At 41.5% G+C, this 21,220-nt stretch overlaps 1 protein-coding gene across 2 annotated transcripts; it reads right to left on the bottom strand.

Moving 5' to 3' along the window:
* Window positions 1-275: 275 nt before the first annotated feature.
* Window positions 276-20,149, bottom strand: LOC108701219. Of its 2 annotated transcripts, XM_018235554.2 has the most exons (9): window positions 19,719-20,145; window positions 18,588-18,665; window positions 9,125-9,157; window positions 8,512-8,595; window positions 5,528-5,625; window positions 3,476-3,873; window positions 3,181-3,249; window positions 1,687-1,751; window positions 276-1,421 (listed from the first exon to the last, which is right to left on the bottom strand). In XM_018235554.2, exons 1-8 carry the CDS (start codon window positions 19,821-19,823, stop codon window positions 1,720-1,722), a joined length of 897 nt encoding a protein of 298 aa, XP_018091043.1. In that variant the 5' UTR covers window positions 19,824-20,145; the 3' UTR covers window positions 276-1,421; window positions 1,687-1,719. The 2 variants fall into 2 exon arrangements, with proteins under 2 accessions (XP_018091043.1, XP_041432347.1); XM_041576413.1 differs by lacking the exon at window positions 18,588-18,665 and having other exon boundaries at window positions 19,719-20,149.
* Between the last annotated feature and the right edge of the window lie 1,071 nt (window positions 20,150-21,220).

Raw genomic sequence — 21,220 nt, forward strand, 5'->3', positions numbered from 1 at the left:
TCCTGTTTGCACATGTAGAATCAGAACACCTGACTATACTGTGAGGAAACTAGATTCATTTAGCCAGTGGTAGTTCATGATGGTGGGGGAAATTTCATCCAAATGACTAGGAGGAGGGGGAGCAGAGAGAGAGAGAGAGAGAGAGAGAGAGAGAGAGAGAGAGAGAGAGAGAGAGAGAGAAACTCATTGAAATGAAGCCTTGTTCTTGTGCTGTTGTGACCATGTGACCAGGGTAAAAGCATAAAAGCCTGACAGAAATAGGCACATTACAGGACTTTCAAAAGACCATGTTTACATTTATTATAGAAACACAGTCACTGCCTGCAAAATGCTTAAATGCCATTTTGTGCAGTAACATTTTATTATATGTGTAGTTACAAAAGGTCCCTTAGCCTATAAAACTGGATGTAACCTCATTACTATGCTATTGTTAGGTCTTAAGGGGCGCTGAAGCCACTTATTCCTTTGTACAAAGCTCAGTAGAACTACACATAGGTGCATTCCATTAAACATTTTGTCATTGGGTGCGGAGTATGAAAAAAGCTCATATAGGTGCTATATCATGTGTCAGTATTTCTCCTTTACCGTAAATATCATGATCATGCACTGGGCCATAAGGGTTAGACTAATGATTCTTCTGCACAAATCTCAATCCTGGGCTCAGTGAAGCTAGACATCCCAGCATCCCATGAAACACGCTGTCATTAGGTACTGGGAGAGAGAGCTCAGTTCAAGTCAACAGGGAAAAATGGGAATAACCCAAATCTGAACCAGGCGCTATATGTGTGTGTGTGTGTGTGTGCCAATATTGGCACTTCAATAACTAGACCACACACCAGGCTGTAAGGGTTAGACTAATGGTTATGAGGCTATAATAATGTTCATCCTCACGGGAATGCTACTAGGGTTGCGGCATGGCCGGTAAAAATGATGGCTGATCCCAATGTAATTAATAGGGAAAAAAAGATAAATATATAGGAAGGCCGGTATTTTTCTCCGGAAAAGGTGGCAACCCTAAATGCTACTTGGTTTTAAGGCCCTGGCAATCCAAGTACACAGAGGCCCAAAAAGCCCCCACCAGCCCACTAAATAGTGACTGTCTATGGCAACTTACAGCAGCCCCTCTGGCATTTGCCAGAACCAACAGATTGTGATTCCGAGCCTACTAGGTATTTCTGGTAACAGTTATATTACCACTGTGAATGTATGGGTGGCCTGGAAGAATCTGCAGTGAGAAGAGTGTCCAATGATTTCCCTGTACCTGTAGCATGAAGTGTACTAAATATATAGCATTTATTATATGCTTTTTATAGGGGAAGGGGGGTGGGTGTTGATTGTAAATTCACCATGGATTTTCTGAGAAATGTGTGGCACCAGAAAATAGGAATAATCTGTGATTCCACTGGCAGCATTCCTGGAGCCTAAAAATAAACAATATGAATTGAAGTTATAGACTGGATTTTAGCTTCCCGTTTACAGGTTAATTATTTAGTCATAAGAAGATCACTCGTCCCTGGCTCAGCAAACAGGTTGATTATTAAGGGAGTAACTAGAAAGCTCTGGGGTCATGGAGCCGTGTTTATGTTACCCTGACAGGCCAGTAAATGAGAAAAATGTAACTAGGGGATTCTGGGAGACAGAGAAAGTTTCAGGGAACAAGTAATAGGCACAACAATCTGTACTTACTCAGACATTCCAGCTTGTTTTAGTCAAATCCATTCAGTTTTCAATTTTTGTGCAGGAGTTGGTTCCTAGAAATAGAAATGTAATTAAAACCACTAATCCAACAGATGCTTCTCTTGCCTTGGGTTAAATGGAGGACAGGGGCCATATTCTGACAGAATGTTCTTGGGAAATTAATTTTTATTGCAGGTAGAACACAAGGAGTTGTACAAACAATAACATTTGGTTTAACCTAACCTCCAATGTTACTGTTTGCCACACAATGCAATTATGCTCAAATGAACTGTTTAGCCAAAAGTGTATGTAGGAGGTATTGGATGTTGTAATAACCTGATACGGTCATGTGAAAAAAATGTTTTTTTCCAGAATGCATCAGTTAATAGTGCTGCTTCAGCAGAATTCTGCACTGAAATTTGTTTGTCAAAAGAGCAAACAGATTTTTTTATATTTAATTTTGAAATCTTACATGGGGCTAGGCATATTGTCAGTTTCCCAGCTGCCCCCAGTCATGTGACTTGTGCTCTGATAAACTTCATTCACTCCTAACTGCTGTACTGCAAGTTGGAGTGATATCACCCCCTCCCTTTCTCCCCCATCAGCCTATCAGAAGAACAATGGGAAGATAACCAGATAGCAGCTCCCTTACACAAGATAACAGCTGCCTGTTATTACAATTTTTTTTTTTTTTTTTTAAAAACACACTTGCTGGTGTTACAACTAGATAAGTGCTAGTGCTCCGGCAACTCAGGCTTTGTGCAGTTTAGCATAATGAGTAAATAAAAAGGAAAGCCCTTTTTAGGGCTCTTACACACGGGCGTTCCGACCTGCGCTCCCCTGCGTTCCGTTTTTTGGCGTTCAGCCGCAGAGGAGCACAGGAATAGACGCAAGTCATTATTTGAAATGGGGCTGTACTCACTCAGGCGCGTGTAGGCGCCGAACGCAGGAAAAATGCAGCATGTTGCGTCTGAACCTGCGTTCGGCGCCTACACGCGCCTGAGTGAGTACAGCCCCATTTCAAATAATGACTTGCGTCTATTCCTGCGCTCCCCTGCGGCTGAACGCCAAAAAACGGAACGCAGGGGAGCGCAGGTCGGAACACCCGTGTGTAAGAGCCCTTAGGATGAAAGCGGACAATGAAACCATAAAAACATGGTATCTGCTTCAGCTCCTACAATTGCCCCCCCCACGTTGCATATTTCCAGCACTCCAGGCTTAGGCCCACCCAGGAATACTAACAGATAAGCTCAGGCCCATCAGAAGTGTAATGTAAAATCTCTGGGTACAAAGACCAAATATTATAATATTTAATGGAGCAAATGGATTAGTGAGGAGAGAGAGACCAACCACTAACATCAAGGGCACTGACCAGGGCAAATATGGTTCATATCTATCACTGTGGGAATACAAGGTAGGACCTGGATATTCATAGTGTAGCAATGAATTTGTAAAAGTGTTTATGTGCTCTCTCTTCTATAGCCCACTCTGTAAGGCACTTACCTTTTTCCTGTATCTTTCCACCAACTGGTCTTGGCACATCGTAAGCATTGTCTGAATCACTGTCACTTTCTGGGGAGACAAAAAGGCTGTTTTGACAATAGGCAGTGTGTAGAATTGAATTATTGTGGCTTTGTCATGGGGATGGGTGTGTGTATGTGTGTATGTGTGTGAGCAATCAGGGCCTATTTATCTATTAATCTGAGCATCCTCTGTGCTCCACAGTCTCACAGCTGGTTGTAACTTTAGACACAGATACATGTAACCATGCTGATCTCCGTTTCATCTCTGTACTTACCTAAAAAGTACTGCTGTGCAGTTACCTCTTCATCTCTGGGATAAGGAGGCTGTGAGCTGCTGTAAATTCCCTTGTGTTCACTAGGATTTAACATCTGTTCTGTGTTAAAGACTTCTCTGCAGTCAAGTGTAAAAAGACTGGACATAGGACAGTAATCTGAAGAATGGGACAGCTTTATATTACAGTTCTGGTCCTTTATATCAGTGGCAGAAGGCAATTGTGCTTTATTACATGTGTCCTTAGAATTACTGCATGGTCCCCCCTTATCAGCAGAATGAAGGAGAAGTGGGGATTCGTCAAAGACATCATCACACAGAGTGCTGTCTGGTCTCAATTCCTCCTGTAATCCCTCACCCGATGTCGAACTTGCTCTTTCCAATAGGCTGGGTATATCGAACCTGAAGGAAAATTAGATCAATGGAGGATCATAGGAAGTGCTTATAACCATACCTGCTGCATATCCTCCTTACCAGTGATTCCTAAGGGTGGTGACTCACACTAAGATTCTAGGGAGATTAGTCGGCCAGCGACAAATCGCCTCTTCTTCGAACGACTAATCTCCGCTAAATGCCTTCCCGCCGGCTAGAATGTAAATCGTCAGCAGGATGGCACTCAGAGCGTTTCATTTACAAAGTTGTCCGTGGTTTCCTTGTGAGGCAACTTCGGAAAACGAATTGTTCTGAGTGCCATCCCGCTGGCAATTTACATTCTTTTTTTTTTTTTTTTTAACAATTATTTTTACTGAAATTTTCCCATTGCATATACAACAGTATTCATGCTCAATAAACAGTAACATATTCAAATATCAGTGTCCTTCAATCATCGACAGTCATTTTACAAATTTCAGAGCTTGAGATGGTTATGCATTGAAAAAAGTAACTCTGGTGTAACTTGTCAATGCATCAGCCGGATTTCACCTTAAGCCATGAACTTACATACATTGTTTATTCACCTGTATATGCACTCAACATCCCTCATGTTTTTCCCCCAACCTAACCCTAACTGGCAGCCAACCATAGCCTAAACCGAGAGGTATATTACCATCTTTTCCCATGAAAATCTCATAGAAATATTGAAAGCTCCATTCTATACTCCGGGGTTATCTCCATTTGAAGCTACTCATCTCCCTACTTTTAGGGGAGGTGTTTGTCCACCCAATCATTCCATATAGCATCAAACTTAGCCGGACAACCTCGTTAATTTGTACATGGGAATATTGTTATTTACCATAGTGATCCATTGCTTTTTTGTGGGCGCTGCGGAATCCTTCCAGTTAATAGCTATTAATTTTTTAGAATAAATAAATTAAGCTGATAGGAGAATTCTAATTTTACGTGTAGGGGTTATACTTTGCACATAATTAAGCAGAATAGGTATAGGGTCCAGAAGTATAAGAATAGAGGAAACCTCCATACATTCCTCTACAATCTCTTTCCAAAATGCTTGGAGCTTGCGGCGGCAATTTACATTCTAGCCAGCGGGAAGGCATTTAGGGGAGATTATTCGCCCAAAGAAGAGGCAATTTGTTGCTGGGCGACTAATCTCCCCAGAATCTTAGAGTGTGTCACCACCCTAAAATGTAGAGTGGAGGAGACTCCTGCTGTATACTTAAGCTGGCCATAGATGCAACGATCCGATCATACGAATCGTGGATTCGTACGATTTTCGAATCATGTGTGGAGAGTCTCGACATTTTTCGTCCGTCAGAGATCGGTCGTTTGGTCAATCGGACAGGTTAGAGAATTCCTGTTGCCTGCCAATAATATCTCTGCATGTATTGCCGATCGTACGATTTTCAGTGGGAGACTGTCACTAGCTTTGTCAGACATAACTATCGTACGATTGCTGTCAGGGGCTGAACATCGGCTGATCTGTTCTTTTACTACTTTATTTGATCGGAATGGTAAGACTTTGATCTGAATGGTTAGTGGAGGGTTGGGAGATGGGAAAGTCCGATCGTACGTTGATTCGTACGATCGGATCTTTGCGTCTATGGCCAGCTTATATCTTACACACACACACTAATGGATCAGTGTGGATACAGATTCCTACCATGTGCAAGAGGAATTAAGTCTGCCCGGCCCTGGTAACTGCATCGATTTCCACAGAAACTCCATCCACACATCACGCAAATCAGCTGTGTCAGCAGCCTGAAGAAAGTTCAGAAGTGCAAATCTTAGGTGAATTGAAGCAGTGACAAGACACTAGGCCAGACAATAGAAACTTAAAAAGGGTAACTATTGTGAAAATTTACATTAGCTTCATCACACTAAAATAAGAAACTTTCTAAATACAATCACAGTGTACAGTTTTTAAAATAATCAAGTTTATCTTCACTATTCCTCTCTCAGCATCGGTTTCTCTTCATTCAGGAGTTGGGTGTCTGTTGGGTGACAGTTAGATCCAATATATTTTATAGAGGGGCTGCTTTTGCCTAGAAGATGTATTAGAGCTCACTCTATTAAAATCACCAGACACATGTCTCTCTACATGCAGAATTTGGGCAGAAGGCAGTTATTTTGTTAGATTTAGTTTGTACTGGAATCAGTTTTTCAGTCAGCTCAGAGTGAGCTCTAATTCATCTGCTAGAAAAGGGAGCCCCCCCCCATAAGATATATTGGATCATTCATCTGACGCCCAACTGCTGCTTGAAGACAGAATGAAGAGAAACAGATGCTGAGAGAGGAATAGTGAATGTAAATGTGATTATAATGTGGCATATTGTGAAACAATGCTGATTTTTTAATTGATTGTATTTAGTTTCTTATTTCAGTATGATGAAGATTATATAAAATTTTAATTTTTCACGATAGTTCCCCATTTAAACAAAATACAGGAATGAAAATTCCTGGGATGAACCATCCCAGGAATGGGCCACGTAACCTATGACCCTTCAGCTGTGAGTCGGTGGGTGCTCGGAGTTAAACAACTGAAGGGCATCGCTCATAAAAGGTGACTGATGCCATTTTGCCTAACTGCCACCATCTTTATGGTTACCCATATTTGAATTCCCTCTGACCTACTTGTAGCTGCATAAAACAGGGCTCATGGTGTCCTATTCTTTAAAGGTTATGTGTAATAAAAAGAATCACTAAGTTTGCCCAGGAGCAGTAACTCTTAGCAACATTTTACCGGTCACCTGTTTAAAAGCAAACATCTAATTGGTTGCTACGGGTTACTGCTACTGGGCAAACTTAGTGCCTTTTATTACATATGGGGGATAGTAACTTATGAGAGAAGTACAGTATAAGAATTTCTAGGTTTTACCTTTTGCCAAGACTAGTACTAATTTTATCTACATGCTGAAAGGCACATTCTGCTTTGTGGCAGGAATTAAGGTCTTATCTGTTAAACTCTTGTATAAAATTACCAAATGAATGGAAGTTGCTATACATACAGTAGCAGCAGCTAGGAAAGGGTTGATCTCTAGAAGACGCACGTGAGTTGAGAGTGTATTGACAAATTCCATTAAGGTGTGGTATAGAAAGATTGGGAAAATGGCAGGTGAGATCATTGGTGAGACTTTACCATCAATTCAAGGTGTTTTTAACAAACGATGTGTTAGCAAGTTAGCCAGTATAGCAGCAGACCTATCACATTCTCTTTGGAAGTTTTTTGATCTCCTGCCATCTGTCAGAAGGTATTGTAGCATTCGTGCTCGTACTGTTAGGTTCTGTAGCAGTTTATTACCCTGTGCTGCGAGACTATTGAATGAATAAGTACTCTTCTAATTCTGGGGTGATGATGTTATTTAAACTGCTATTTAACTTGTATTTGAAATTGTCTTTTATCTGTTTTTTGTGAAATAATTGGGTTTATATAGAAATTCAAGTCATAATACACTTTCTTCAACCCTGGTCCTCCTTAGTTTAGATAGATAAAGAGGACACAAAAAGGAAAGGAGATGGTTGTGAGCAGTGTCAGACTGGGACACCAGGGCCCCACCCAATAACCTTAGACCATGGGCCAACTCTCAGTACTATTATTTTTCCTCTCCTCACTCAACCTCTATTCTCCTAGTCTCTTTTCTTTACATACTATAATACTATAATCTTTTATTCCATCTATTTAACCTTTATGTTCTCATAGAAATAAAGAATGGCCATGAAATAGGCCAAATGTTTAGCAGCATGAGAGCCCACTGACACCTGGGCCCACCGGGAGTTTTCCTGGTATCCCTGTGGGCCAGTCCGACACTGGTTGTGAGAGGAATCTGGTTATTGCACATGCTGTATGGTTTTAAGTATAATATGTCCTTTCCTGGTTGGTGTAGAATATGCACTTTACTGTTATGGTCTAAGTGTTATATGCATTTTTACTGGGTGGTGTATAATATGCATCTTACTTTATTGGTTATAGTCTAAATATAATATGCACCTTATTTTATTGGTTATAGTCTAAGTATAATATGCACTTTACTGGATAGTGGTTTAGGAATGGTGTGTAATTCTATTTTACACAGGAATATACACTATGTGAATAGCTTTTTTTTTTTTTTTTGCACAAGTTTTTTGAAGAGTGGATACCATATTATCGTATAAAACTGAAGATTGTTTTTCTTTTCTGCATACTATTTATTCTTTGCTGTATAGGGTTCATTGCAGAATATTGTGTTTATTGAAGTATGTGTTCACATAAGGTTATATCTATTGTGTGGGGAGTAGTAAGTAACTGGGTGTGGTAATTAGGTGTGTGTGTATGGTTGGGGAGCAGGGAGGGGAAAATATGTAATTTCGTCTCGTTTTATACTTTCTGTATGCAGCAGAGATGACAATAAATCTTTTTTGAATTGACTTGACCATCACAGCTGGTAACAATGTGTGTTTCTTGTTGATAGTATAACCAGCAGCCGTTGTCTTGTCTGTCTATATGACATCACTATGTCTATTGGCATGTGGGGCAGGATCCAGAGGAAGGGGGACAGGCAGCAATAGAAAGAGAAACAAACACGTAGAGGTTATTACTATGCGTTAGAATATATTTCTATTCTATTGCAGCCATTCTGTGTACCAGTCGGGCATTAGGGACTGACTCACCAGAATTTTCCTTTTCCCTGTTTTCATGACAATCTCAAAAGGATATTCCACATCTGTGACTGAGACTCTCCGTACAGACTGCACCTGATAACAATGAAAAGGGAGATATCCACAAAGGGAACAATTGGCTACCTTAGGGTGTCAGCCATTATTTTAAAATGCAGAGAATGCAGGGAGAATGAATCTAAATTATTATTATTATTATGCATTAGCAACGTCAAGATCAATCAGAACCTATGGCAAATGCTTACAAACTGTTGATTTGTATAAAAGAGCAATGGCTCATGGGTATTACTCGTTTTATACATTTACAGTGTACTCAAGAACTATTAAATATATGCTTGTGAAAGGCATGAATCTAGTGACCATATGTAAGAGCCCTTAGGAATAATTTACACCAACATCTAGAGAGCTGCAGGTGCCCAGACCTTGTCCTTGTCCATCAGTATGGCACGTTGTCTCATGGAGAAGTATTATTCTTTACATGGAGATTTGCTGCTTATTTGCTGCTTTTTCCCTATTTTTTCCCCCAGTATCTACCTGCCCAGGGTTACCTTATATTATGAGATAGGAAACTGGGGAAGCCCCATTGCATCAGTTCGGAAATACTTACACTGCCCATGTAATACTGGCCTCTCAGGGATGACTGAAAAAGAAACAAACAGAGCGTTCATATCCATCCAGTGCCATATAAGGACATATTTACAAATGGAACCAAAATTATGTATTCCCTTACGTCCCCTACGGCAGCACCATGAGATTTATTTTGCTTTCCCTTACATGTAGGACAAGTGAGAAAAAAAGAGTTAATTCTCCCCACCCATAAATACCAGCTACTCAAAACCCCCTTTAGTGTTTTTTTGTCCTACCTTCGTAGGCAGGTGAGTGTATTATCCGCGTAAAGGTGGATGCCATATTAACGTTCTTTCTGGTTTTTTCCTAGATTAAAGATGCCAGGTCCCTAGGGGACTTGAAGACCGCAGACTGCATTACCAAGAGGTCTTTCAGTCGGAGGTGCGAGTGGCCTCTTAGGTTTTACCGTCGCCGCAATAGACTGTGCAGCCGAGGGTTGCCCATAAACAAGATGGCGACGATAACCTATGACACGCAACTTAGAGTTGACGTGATTGGTTAAGAGATGTTTACACTGATGATGCGGATCAGGTGTGCTGAAGTTCGCACCAGAGGATCTTTAAAGCTAATCACGCTGTGTTCAGACGCTCCCCTTGTATAGGAGTGTGATCAGCCTGCTGCTTAGACGTTGCTGCCTGGGTTGCAGCCTCCTTATTCAGCACTAAGGTACAAGGTACTCTATGGGCATGCTTTTTACCTAAGATTCCTTTATAATCTATGTGTAAATTTTCATGTTTTTTCAGATGTCTACCCTAGAGCCACCACCTGTCAAAAGACACAGGAAGTCAAAGCATCTGCAGTGTAGAGCATGTGACACACTTCTCCCAGATGACTATGGGAAAAGGTTTTGTAAGGACTGTCTGTCCTATCTGGCTCACAAGGATGTTGAAGCACTTCCTGAAGCTTCTTCTTCGTGGATTAAGGAGTTTATAAAATCAACTATGAAGGATATGTTTAACCAGTTGCAACCTGGCCCAGTCCCTATTGCGGATGATATTGTGAATTCTCCTACAATAGTTAATCCTATATCTTTAGACGGATCAACTCAGGATTCATCCTCGGATGAGGAAGAAATCTTAGCCTTGTTTCCGGTGGAAAGCACTGCGAAATTGATCAGGAGAGTAAGGTTAACGATGGAATCTCTGGAAAGCGAGGATTCGCAGGCAACCACTTCTCAGGTAGCTAAGAAATCTAAAAATTTTCCGGTTCACCCAGTCATGAAAGATTTAATGACTAGAGAGTGGAAAAATCCTGAAAAGCCTCCGTCTATAACAAAAAGACAAAAGCTTTTGTTTCCCATTCAGGAAGAGGAGATACAGTCCTGGGGGACTCCTCCGAAAGTAGATGTAGCCATTGCCAGACTGTCTAATAAAACACTCATTCCTGTGGAAGATGGTTCAGGATTAAAGGATCCTATGGATCGCAAGATGGAGTCCTTACTTAAAAGAGTTTATAATACGGGTACAGCTATTTGTAAGCCAGCCTTGGCTGCCTCGGCAGTGGCTAGATCAACCAGGCATTGGCTCAAACAATTCACGGAGGATATCAACAACAACATATCCCGTGTGGAGCTTCTGGAATCCCTGGAAAAGGTCAATATGGCAGTTGAGTTCTTGTGTGATTCATCCATTGAAAGTATTAAGCTAGCTGCGAAAACTATGGCTTTATCTACAGCATCCAGAAGAGCTTTATGGCTAAGAACCTGGTCAGCTGATTCAGTATCCAAAAACAGCTTATGTGCCATGGCATTTGAACCAGGTCGTCTCTTTGGATCAGAGCTGGATAAACTTTTGGAATCTTTGTCAGGCTCTAAGAATAAGCGTCTTCCTCAGGAAAACCAATCAAATAGGAGCAAAAATTCCTTTTTCCGGAATAGAAGAACATCACCTAAAAGAGATAACTACTTTCAAAGAGACAGAAGAAGGAACGATACAAATTCCTTTCGGCCCAATAGAGCATTCAATTCTTCCAGAGGTGAGAGAGGATTTGGGAAAACCTTCCCACCAAAGAAAAGGCCATCTTTCTGACGCCAGAAGTTTACTGCCGGTAGGGGGCAGATTAATTTTTTTCTTTCCAGAATGGAAAGAAACCATTGCAGACGCATGGATACTCCAATTAATTGCAGAAGGCTACAGAATAGAATTTCTGAGTCTACCTCCTCAGAGGTTTATTCTTACTCCCTTAAATTCTCCAAACAAACAGCTGGCTCTCGAGCAGGCCATCACAGAATTTGTTTCAGCCAGAGTTCTCGAACCAGTGCCTCCACTGGAGATTCATCGAGGAACCTATTCAAAGGTCTTTTTAGTCCCCAAGCCAAATGGGACTTTCAGAACGATTGTAGACTTAAGACAAGTAAATCAGTTCATCCACAAGAAGACTTTTCGTATGGAAACCATCAGGTCGGTGATAAACATACTAGACAGAGGCGACTATATGGCTTCTTTGGATCTCAAAGATGCTTATCTGCATATTCCAATTTTTCATGCTCACAAGAAATTTCTTCGGATTGCTGTGTTCATCAAAGGAGTTCTGCACCATTATCAGTTCAGAGTTCTTCCTTTTGGGATAACAACGGCACCTCGGGTGTTCACCAAGGTTGTGACCTCGATAGCAGCGGTTCTAAGAGAAGAAGGGATAACTCTTATACCTTATCTAGACGACTGGCTGATTACAGCAGTGTCAGCAGCGCTGTTAAAGAAACATTTAAACAGAACCATCGAGCTGCTTCAGTATCTAGGATGGATAATAAATTGGGACAAATCAACCCTAGAACCATCCAGAGCAATAAAATTTTTGGGACTCATCATCAAATCTGCGGAAATGAAGTTATATCTTCCCCAGGACAAGATTTACAGTTTGAGGGAAGCTGTTCAAGAGATAATCAGAAACCCTCTTTCGACAATCAGAGGCTTAATGAGAGTCCTAGGTCTCATGACGGCATCAATAGAGGCTGTCGCTTGGGCGAAGTTACACATGAGACCTTTACAAACAGAGATACTTATGAGTTGGAATCGGAAAGTTTCCTCCATAGATATGAAGATATGTCTCAGCGCAGAGACACGATCCAGGTTGGAATGGTGGCTTCAGGAGAATCACCTAGTACAGGGTCTATCTTTTCAACAGCCGGAATGGATAGTGCTAACTACGGATGCCTCTCAATGGGGATGGGGAGCCCATCTGAGCCATCTAACGGCACAGGGCATTTGGGATCCAATGGAAAGCTCCATGTCCTCAAATTTCAGGGAATTGAGAGCGGTCTACAAAGCCATTATGAGTTTCCAAAGACAACTAAAAGGCAAAAGCATAAAGATTCTTTCAGACAATTCCACCACAGTGGCTTACTTGAACAAGCAGGGGGGGACCAGAGTTCCCTTGTTGAATCAGGAGCTATTCAAGATCTTGAATTGGACAGAGAGACACAGTCCTCGTCTGATGGCGGTGCATATAAAAGGAAAGGAGAATTTCATAGCGGATCATCTCAGCCGGAAAAAGATTGCTCCAGGGGAATGGTCCCTAGATCAACACATATTCTGGAGAATTACAGATCGATGGGGAATGCCAGAGATAGATCTCATGGCCAACAGGAAGAATCGCAAAACACAGAGGTTTTGCTCCTTAAACAGACTAGATCGTCCGGATTATATAGACGCCATGTCAATCAGGTGGAAATTCCAACTAGTTTACATCTTTCCCCCAATACCTATGATTCCCAAGGTTTTACAGAAGATCAGATTGGAGAGAGTGCAGACAATTCTCTTAACCCCATTTTGGCCTCGGAGGAGTTGGTTCTCTCTGTTAATGAGAATGTCCAGAGGACAGTATTGGATTCTCCCGCACTTTCCGAAGCTATTGACCCAGGGGCCTCTGGCATATCAGCATCTTGCGAGATTGAAGATGACAGCTTGGAGACTGACAGGTCCATTTTAGAGTCGGAGGGACTCTCTAAAGAAGTAGTAGACATACTGATTCAATCCAGAAAAGCTTCTACTATCAAGTCCTATTCTAGAGTCTGGAAAAGATTCAGAGACTGGTGCAAGAGGAAACAGATTTCGGAGACTCAACCTTCTGTGCCGGTGTTGTTAAAATTTCTTCAAGAAGGTTTTGATAAAGGGTTATCGGTAAATACTATCAAAGCGCAGATCTCGGCTTTATCTGCTCTCCAAAATAGATCTTTGTCCACTCTACCGCTTCTTAAAAGATTTGTCAAGGCTATTTCAAAGATCAGGCCTAGACTCATTCAATCCTCTCCTACTTGGGACCTACCTCGGGTGTTGAAGAAATTATGTGAAGCACCTTATGAACCTCTGGAAAATATCTCCATTAAGTGTCTATCTTTCAAGACTTTATTTTTAGTAGCCATTACTTCAGCTAGAAGAGTTGGGGAAATCCAGGCTTTATCAATAAAGGAGCCTTACTTGACATTCCTTCCAGACCGTGTTGTCTTGAGAACCCTTCCTAATTTCAGACCTAAGGTTGTCAATACATATAATATCAATCAGGAGATTGTTCTACCAAACGTTCAGGAAGCCCAAGGCCACAGCTCTCAACTGGTCCTTTTGGATGTAGGCAGAATTCTGAAAGCCTACCTAAGGAGTACAGAAGAATTTAGATTATCTGAAAGTCTATTCATCAGTTTTTGCGGAAGAAATAAGGGGCTAAAGAGCTCGAAACCGTCATTAGCACGTTGGATTAGAGAGACTATCCAGACGGCCTACATTAAGGATAATCTCAATCCTCCATTTCCTGTCAAGGCACACTCTACTAGGAAAATTTCTGCTTCATGGGCAGAGGCAGCCAATGTATCCTTGGATCAGATATGTAGAGCGGCAACCTGGAGTAATCCAAATACTTTCATCCAGCACTACAGGGTAGACATCTCGGCTTCACAGGAAGCTTCCTATGGCAGTAGCATACTACAGAAGGCGATATGAAGATACCCTCCCTTGTTACTCGTTAACTCTCATGGTGCTGCCGTAGGGGACGTAAGGGAATAAGTAAATTTATACTTACCGTAATTTACTTTTCCCTTAGTCCCTTAGGCAGCAATAAATTACCCGCCCTAATAAAATACTTAAGCATCGGTCTGTGTGTCTTATAAAAAAAAAAAAAAAAACACTAGAGGGGGTTTTGAGTAGCTGGTATTTATGGGTGGGGAGAATTAACTCTTTTTTTCTCACTTGTCCTACATGTAAGGGAAAGCAAAATAAATCTCATGGTGCTGCCTAAGGGACTAAGGGAAAAGTAAATTACGGTAAGTATAAATTTACTTAATATACTATAAATAATGGTGTGGATTTTATGGATATATATATGTCTTGAGAAAGGTCCAGACTGGACCGAAAGGTTGACAAATAAACTTCACTTTGCTTGATCTCATTATGAAGTCCTGGAGTGCGTCATTCCTTGGAACACGACTATCTGCACTATATATGACAGCACCCAGGCAGTAAAACTCTGCTGGATTGGAGTGCACCACAGCCTGAACTGTGTGTATATATATATATATATATATATATATATATATATATATATATATATATTTATTTATTTATTTATTTATTTTTTAAATTATATTTAAAATACAGCACACAGTCACCCCTAAAAGACACACACTCAGACAATATGTACATTGTGCATAACACATTAAAGGAGTTTAGCTTTTGGTATTCTGTAGAGAGTGATATTCTGATATTCTAGAGAGATGCTTTGCTGACTTTCTTATTTTGTGCAAAGAACCAAGCTATTTTTTCAACAGTCTCCTGTGAACATGAGAAGCAAACTAAACACCCTGTTGGGTGGATAAATCTCAGAACTTGGCAGAACATGCCATATATGAAGATATACCTTTATTGACCTTTAATGAAAACACACTTAACTGGGAGGTTATGGCCCATTTCAGAAGATTTTTTTTCTGAACAGCGGCTAGCCATCCTCCAAGTGACTTGGCACAAAATAGCTGCCATGCCATGTCCCAATACCCCGACAGCTGCATCATCCTGTGCCAGCTCTGTCCACTGCTGTTTTCCGATATGACTTAAATTTCTATAATTTATCTCAACTTGGAACATGTACAGCAGCGTACGCCCGGAACAAGTGGTGCGAAAACTGCCGGGGGGCCCTGAGGGGGTGCGGGCCCTGGCCCAATCGCACCCCCTGCTCCCCCGGTAGTTACGCCACTGACAGTAACCCAAGATCCCAGTTGAGCTCCCAGTGTGTATGGGCCTGCTCACTGATCACCAAGATGATACTGGAAACAGAAGTGATGTGGGTAAAACTGGGGCCAGCATTGGGAGTGGGCTGTGTAGCGGTACAAAAACGAAATTTGTCAGGGTAGCTTTAATTCCTCTTTAAATAAAGATCTCTAAAATATATTCACTTAAAATGCTCACATTGCCTCATTCATTGAGCAAAACAATAGCAAAATAATGCAATGAGACCTAAAAATCTAGATTTTTAGAGAGCACGCATAACATGGTTAGTACAGGTACTGGATTTATTATCTGAAATGTGACCTGGGGTCAGGGCCCACCGGGTTTTTTCCCAGTTTGCCGCTGGGCCAGTCCAACACTGGCCAGTGATGAGAAACAGATTTTTCTGGTAACATTTGCTTTCAGCTGCAATAGACACTAGCTGTGATGGGAAAATGTAAATGTAGCCACTGAAAAATATATATATATGTGTGTGTTTCATCTGCCGGTTACATAGTTACATAGTTAAATCGGATTGAAAAAAGACAAAGTCCATCAAGTCCAACCCCTCCAAATGAAAACCCAGCATCCATACACACACCCCTCCAGACTTTCACATAAATTATATATACCCATATCTATACTAACTATAGAGTTTAGTATCACAATAGCCTTCGATATTATGTCTGTCCAAAACATCATCCAAGCCATTCTTAAAGGCATTAACTGAATCAGCCATCACAATATCACCCGGCAGTGCATTCCACAACCTCACTGTCCTGACTGTGAAGAACCCCCTACGTTGCTTCAAATTAAATTTATTTTCTTCTAGTCTAAAGGGGTGGCCTTTGGTACAAATGGTTGAAGAACAATGGTATGTGGGCAGCCAATCACAGCTCAACTTTCACACAGGAGAGGGCAGACAGCAGTCATATTCATCTAGTTACTGATTGGCTATTAAACTACAGTGTAAAGTGCTTAGAGCTAAGTGGAACAGCTGGGTAGTGCATGTCAGGCTTTGGGGATATTTTCAATTAAGCTTAGCATGTCAAGCGATGCTCCTCCCATGTTAAAGGACTATGCATGCAGGTGCATCTCCAAAACAATACTGCTTAAAAATACATCCATTTCAATGAAACAGTTCAGGGAGTGTTAGTCCTGCAGCAAGAGCTCATAGGGCTGGATGTAGAATTTAGCCATGGACCCATGGGTTCATAGAGATGGTTTGTCCTTCTATAACACATACAGGGATTGAGCAGGACCACTTTCAGGGTGGTTTAATCATGCTGAAGTTCATATCATAGCAGTTGAGAGTCACTCAACTGCTATAACTACAACTCACTGAAGTGGATTAAGCATGCTGCTAGAGTTTATATTGATGGCCATGGTAATTTGATGCTGGCAGGATCATAGAAATGGCTGTAGTGATTTGGACCTGTTTAATTAACTTGTAGGGGGTCATATGTGTGAACCGACACCTGAAGAAGGTAAAGGGAAATAGAAGTGGAGTGTACTGGAGTGGGGCAGAGCAGGAGGGAAGTGACTAGCAAAGGAGATAGAAGAGGAGGACATTGGAAAAATAGAAGAATATATTTTTGAAGAGAGAAGAACTCCCCTATATAACATGAGCTTATTCAGTTGCATTATGTAGAATAGGTACAGAAACAGTATCTGAACTTCCCAGATATTAATATAAATATATTTCTTTAACACAAACATACCTGATTCTATAGATATTTTCCCAGATCAGCTATGTTAACACTGTAATACAGTGATGGATTTATTGCTGGGAAGCTGCTTGGGAGAACATGTCGCTGCCACAGGGTGTTCCTGCCATGAGCAAAACGAGAACCTCAGGTGGCAGTGCCCTGCAGGTTACTAGGGGTGTCAAAAAGCCTAAATTCCATTTCTTAAATAGGAACTCTGGCTCTAGTATTGCATCTGCCCCTCCTCGCCCCTGTATGGGCACAAAAAAGATAAACGTGGGGGGTGAGGAGGGAAGCATGGGGAAGTTGACTAGTGGCAGCATGGGGGGCAGCATTGACCCTGAGCTGCTGGGTAAAATGGTGAAGAACTTAAAGATTGCTTTTTCCTCGCTATAATGGCTTTCAACAGGCCCTAACTAATGTATGAGGCAATTGGCTTACTATGGGGAAAACTTTTTGCCTGTGGGATAGTAACTACCCTTAGCAATGAGTCTTTCAACCACTACCTTCCAGCGTTTTGTTCCACATGCATAAAGTAAGTGACTACTGCTAGAGGTACCGACAGTTGCAACTCATCATAAATCACCACAAGCTAAATGTGAAATCACTAGCACAATACAGGAATTACAGTTCTATTAAGGCTAATGTGCTAGGTGCTCTCAATGGTTGTTGAGATAGAATGTTCCCAAAACTTAATTTGCTACTAATCTCCTCCTTCTCCTCACTTTTGTGCCAAAATGGGTATCTAACAGGGCATAATGTCATCATTAGTGCTTCCTCATTTTGTAAGCAATGGGACATAGATGCAAATACTACATTCCCTAAGGATGAGAATGGGATCCCCAACCATTATTACCCCTGAGCCACATTCACATGTAAAAAGAGTTTGGGGCAACACAACATTAAAAAAAGTTCCTGGGGTGTCAAATAAGGACGTGACTGGCTATTTGCTAGCCCCTATGTGGAATGGCAGCCCACGGGTGGTTCTGTGGCAATACACTTGTTTTTTTACGCATCCAAGCGAGGAATTCAAAAACAAGCCCAGTAACATCCAATTGGTTGGTGAACAACATATTGTCCATGAGCCACTGATTGGGGATTACTACCCTAAGGCATAAATCTTCTCTTATAATAATTTACCTGCTGGTTCCAAAGGTCACATTTTGACCTTCAAAGAGGTATAGCTCTAGTGCCTCTTGGTCTTTATTTAAGTGTCAAGCTTTAACTTAATTAAGTTATGCACTAGGACTTTATTCTCATAAGGCAGAAGATCTGGAACAAAAATGGCATATAGTGATTAAGGGGACGGATGAAAGAATGGCATGTAGCGACTGAGGGGATAAAGGAGAGAATGGCATGTGGCGAATGAGGAGTTGGAGGAGACAATGGCACTTGGCGATTGAGACGATTACTGGTGACCCCATATTAAATTTGCATGGATCCCCAAGGTTTTTATTGTGACTTGCACACATACAGTCCCAAAAGCTAAATTCTCAAGCCTGTGAATTTTGTTTTATAATTAATGCGCCAACAATCACTGGGCACTTACTTCATGCGCCTCCTGACTGGTATAGAAATAGAGAGTTGTATTTTGCAGCTTAAACCAATATTTTGCCCACGTAAATTTCTGTGAGAGAAAAGAGAAAAAGCGAGTTTAACAGAGAAACAGCGTGGCAGGCGCTCTTTGTGCTCTTTACCCTGCCACATAAAGGGAACCTGTTTAATATTTTACCTACTTTTCCTTTATTAAACAGAGACACACTTCACTAAAGTGCAATGTCTGTCCTGGCCATTCTACACGGCAGGAATTTGCAGATAATGAGAAGCAGTTGGAATGATAAAGGAAGTTTATCGAGAGGTTACAGAGAATGCGTTGGGTAGGTATAAGAGGAATACAGAATGTGAATTACATACATGTTATCTCTATAGACAGAGAGTGCAAAGTCCTGGGAACAAAGCCATACACAGTCTGGATACAAAATGGTGCTGGTGAGGATAAAGATGTGTGGAAGGAATGATCATATAACAAGTGCCCAAGCAGGTTGCTCTTTCTTGCTTCTCTGCACATCTAACATGTTATATATAGAGGGAGGAGGACAAGGAAAATGGGTCCCTGCTGAAATTGAGAGTGTGGTATTCACACAAATGGGGCAATGGAGCAGCAACCAAAAACAAGTGGCAAAAATGGAAAAATAGGACACATTCTGGGTTGGTCAGGCAGGTGAGAATTAATGAGATAGAATCAGTTGAGGAGGTGAAAGTAAAATAGGAAACATTCTGTTATTGGATAGGCAAGGGTTAAAGAAAGACAACATTGAATTCAGACAGAGTTGAAGAGGGGCACATTCTGGGTTTGGGCAGGTGATGGTTAAACAGTCAGTAGAAGCAGGTGAGAGTAAAAACTGTCACTGTCTGGGTTTGTGCAGGTGAGGATTAAAGAAAGAAAACACTAAATCCAGACAGGAGAGAGTTAAAAGGGAGGTTAGGGCAGGTACGGGTAAAATTGCAGAATCCTACACTGTGCCGTTTCTGCCCTACAGAATTAGGGGTTGAGTTGCCACTGTAAAGCACCACACACTGCCAGTGCCCAGCTAATAACTGAGAGCACTTCTATCACTGACTCAGCTTGCCACCCCCCCACCCCCAGAACCAGTGGATTTCCACTGTAGACCCCACTTACCATAGTATCCTTCCTCTTCCTCAAAAAGCCAGTGAAGCACAGGTTCTCCTTCACTGACTCTAGAATTTGGGGCACAGCAGCTGCCTCGGGTACATTCTCTTCCATGGTTACAAAAATAACTGTAACTTCCTCATTGGCTTCCAAGTAGTCTTTACTTTGTGCTGTCCCATTGTACTCACAGGGGATATTCACAGTCTGGGAGGGGCCTTCTCTCAATCTCTCTCACTCTGCCTGGATCTCCTTTACAACGGATAAATTGACTCTCCTCTAGCACACACTCCGAGGCACCCTGTAGTGCACACACACATTCCCGTGCACCCTTTATGAACACAGTGCGCACACACATTCCCGGGCACCCTATAACAACACAAACACTCCCAGACACCCATAGCACACACGCAGAGACCTTGTAGTGCACACTCCCAGGCACCCTTTATGAACACACGCACACACTCCCAGGCACCCTGTAAACGGTTGCCACCTCATCCCTTTAAAACCGAACACATGTGAAATACATAGCCTGCATGGCTTATTAGCAATTTATTTATGGCTGCACATAAATCAGTTCAGTCTGCAGCATGCATCTAAGTTTGTCTAATCCAGAGTCAATAAGAAACGGTGAAAAAGGGGGTGCTGCCTATGATCTTGGATAAAAGGGAAGAGCACTTTGATATCTTCCGTTTTAGTGACTTGGGCCAGGTACCAAATAAAGCAAAAAAAAACATACACAAGCAGCAGTACCTTAAGTATTAAGAGTTAGTGAGTGTAAGTGTGCAAACTAAACAGTGGAGGCTCTAATATACTCTCAACTGTACAAATTTGAGAAGATCCTTACAAAGTGATACAGAGAGAGCATACATCTGTTAAATTGTAATAACAACAGGTTGTGAGGCCCCTGACTCATTAACAGTTGTGGGCTGCAGGCCTATGTTTTCTGTTTCTGTAATAAAAGGAGCAAATCCCAGTGAGGCACGTGGGTAATTTTCTTATAGGGAAGAGGGCGGCAGCAATGTACATTTTATGGCCCCAGAGCATTGTATTATACTAATAGTACAAAGTTCCTCATCTAAGGGCGAGATACAGATCAATGAGCACAGAAAGTAACTGCATGGCATATTCAGCAAAGGGAACTGGATGTCACCTTTCACAATGAACTATGGCAACACCATCTAATAATACACCCATGCTGGTTATATATCTATATCTATCTATATATATATATATATATCTATATATATAACTATATATATCTATATATATATATCTATATCTATTTATATATATCTATATCTATATATATATAGTGCAGCATTATTCCATACATGCTGGGAATGCAGGCCCGGACTGGCAATCAGTGGGTTCTGGCAAATGCCAGAGGGGCTGCTATAAAGTGCCATACAAAGTCAGTATTTAGTGGGCTGGTGGGGGCCTCTATTGGGCTAATTGGGCCTTTGTGTACCTGCAATGCCAGGACCTATTTTAATTCTCAGTCCGGACCTGCG

This window comes from Xenopus laevis, chromosome 9_10L (assembly GCF_017654675.1).
Source record: "Xenopus laevis strain J_2021 chromosome 9_10L, Xenopus_laevis_v10.1, whole genome shotgun sequence".
In the NCBI taxonomy this organism is placed as follows: Eukaryota; Metazoa; Chordata; class Amphibia; order Anura; family Pipidae; genus Xenopus; species Xenopus laevis.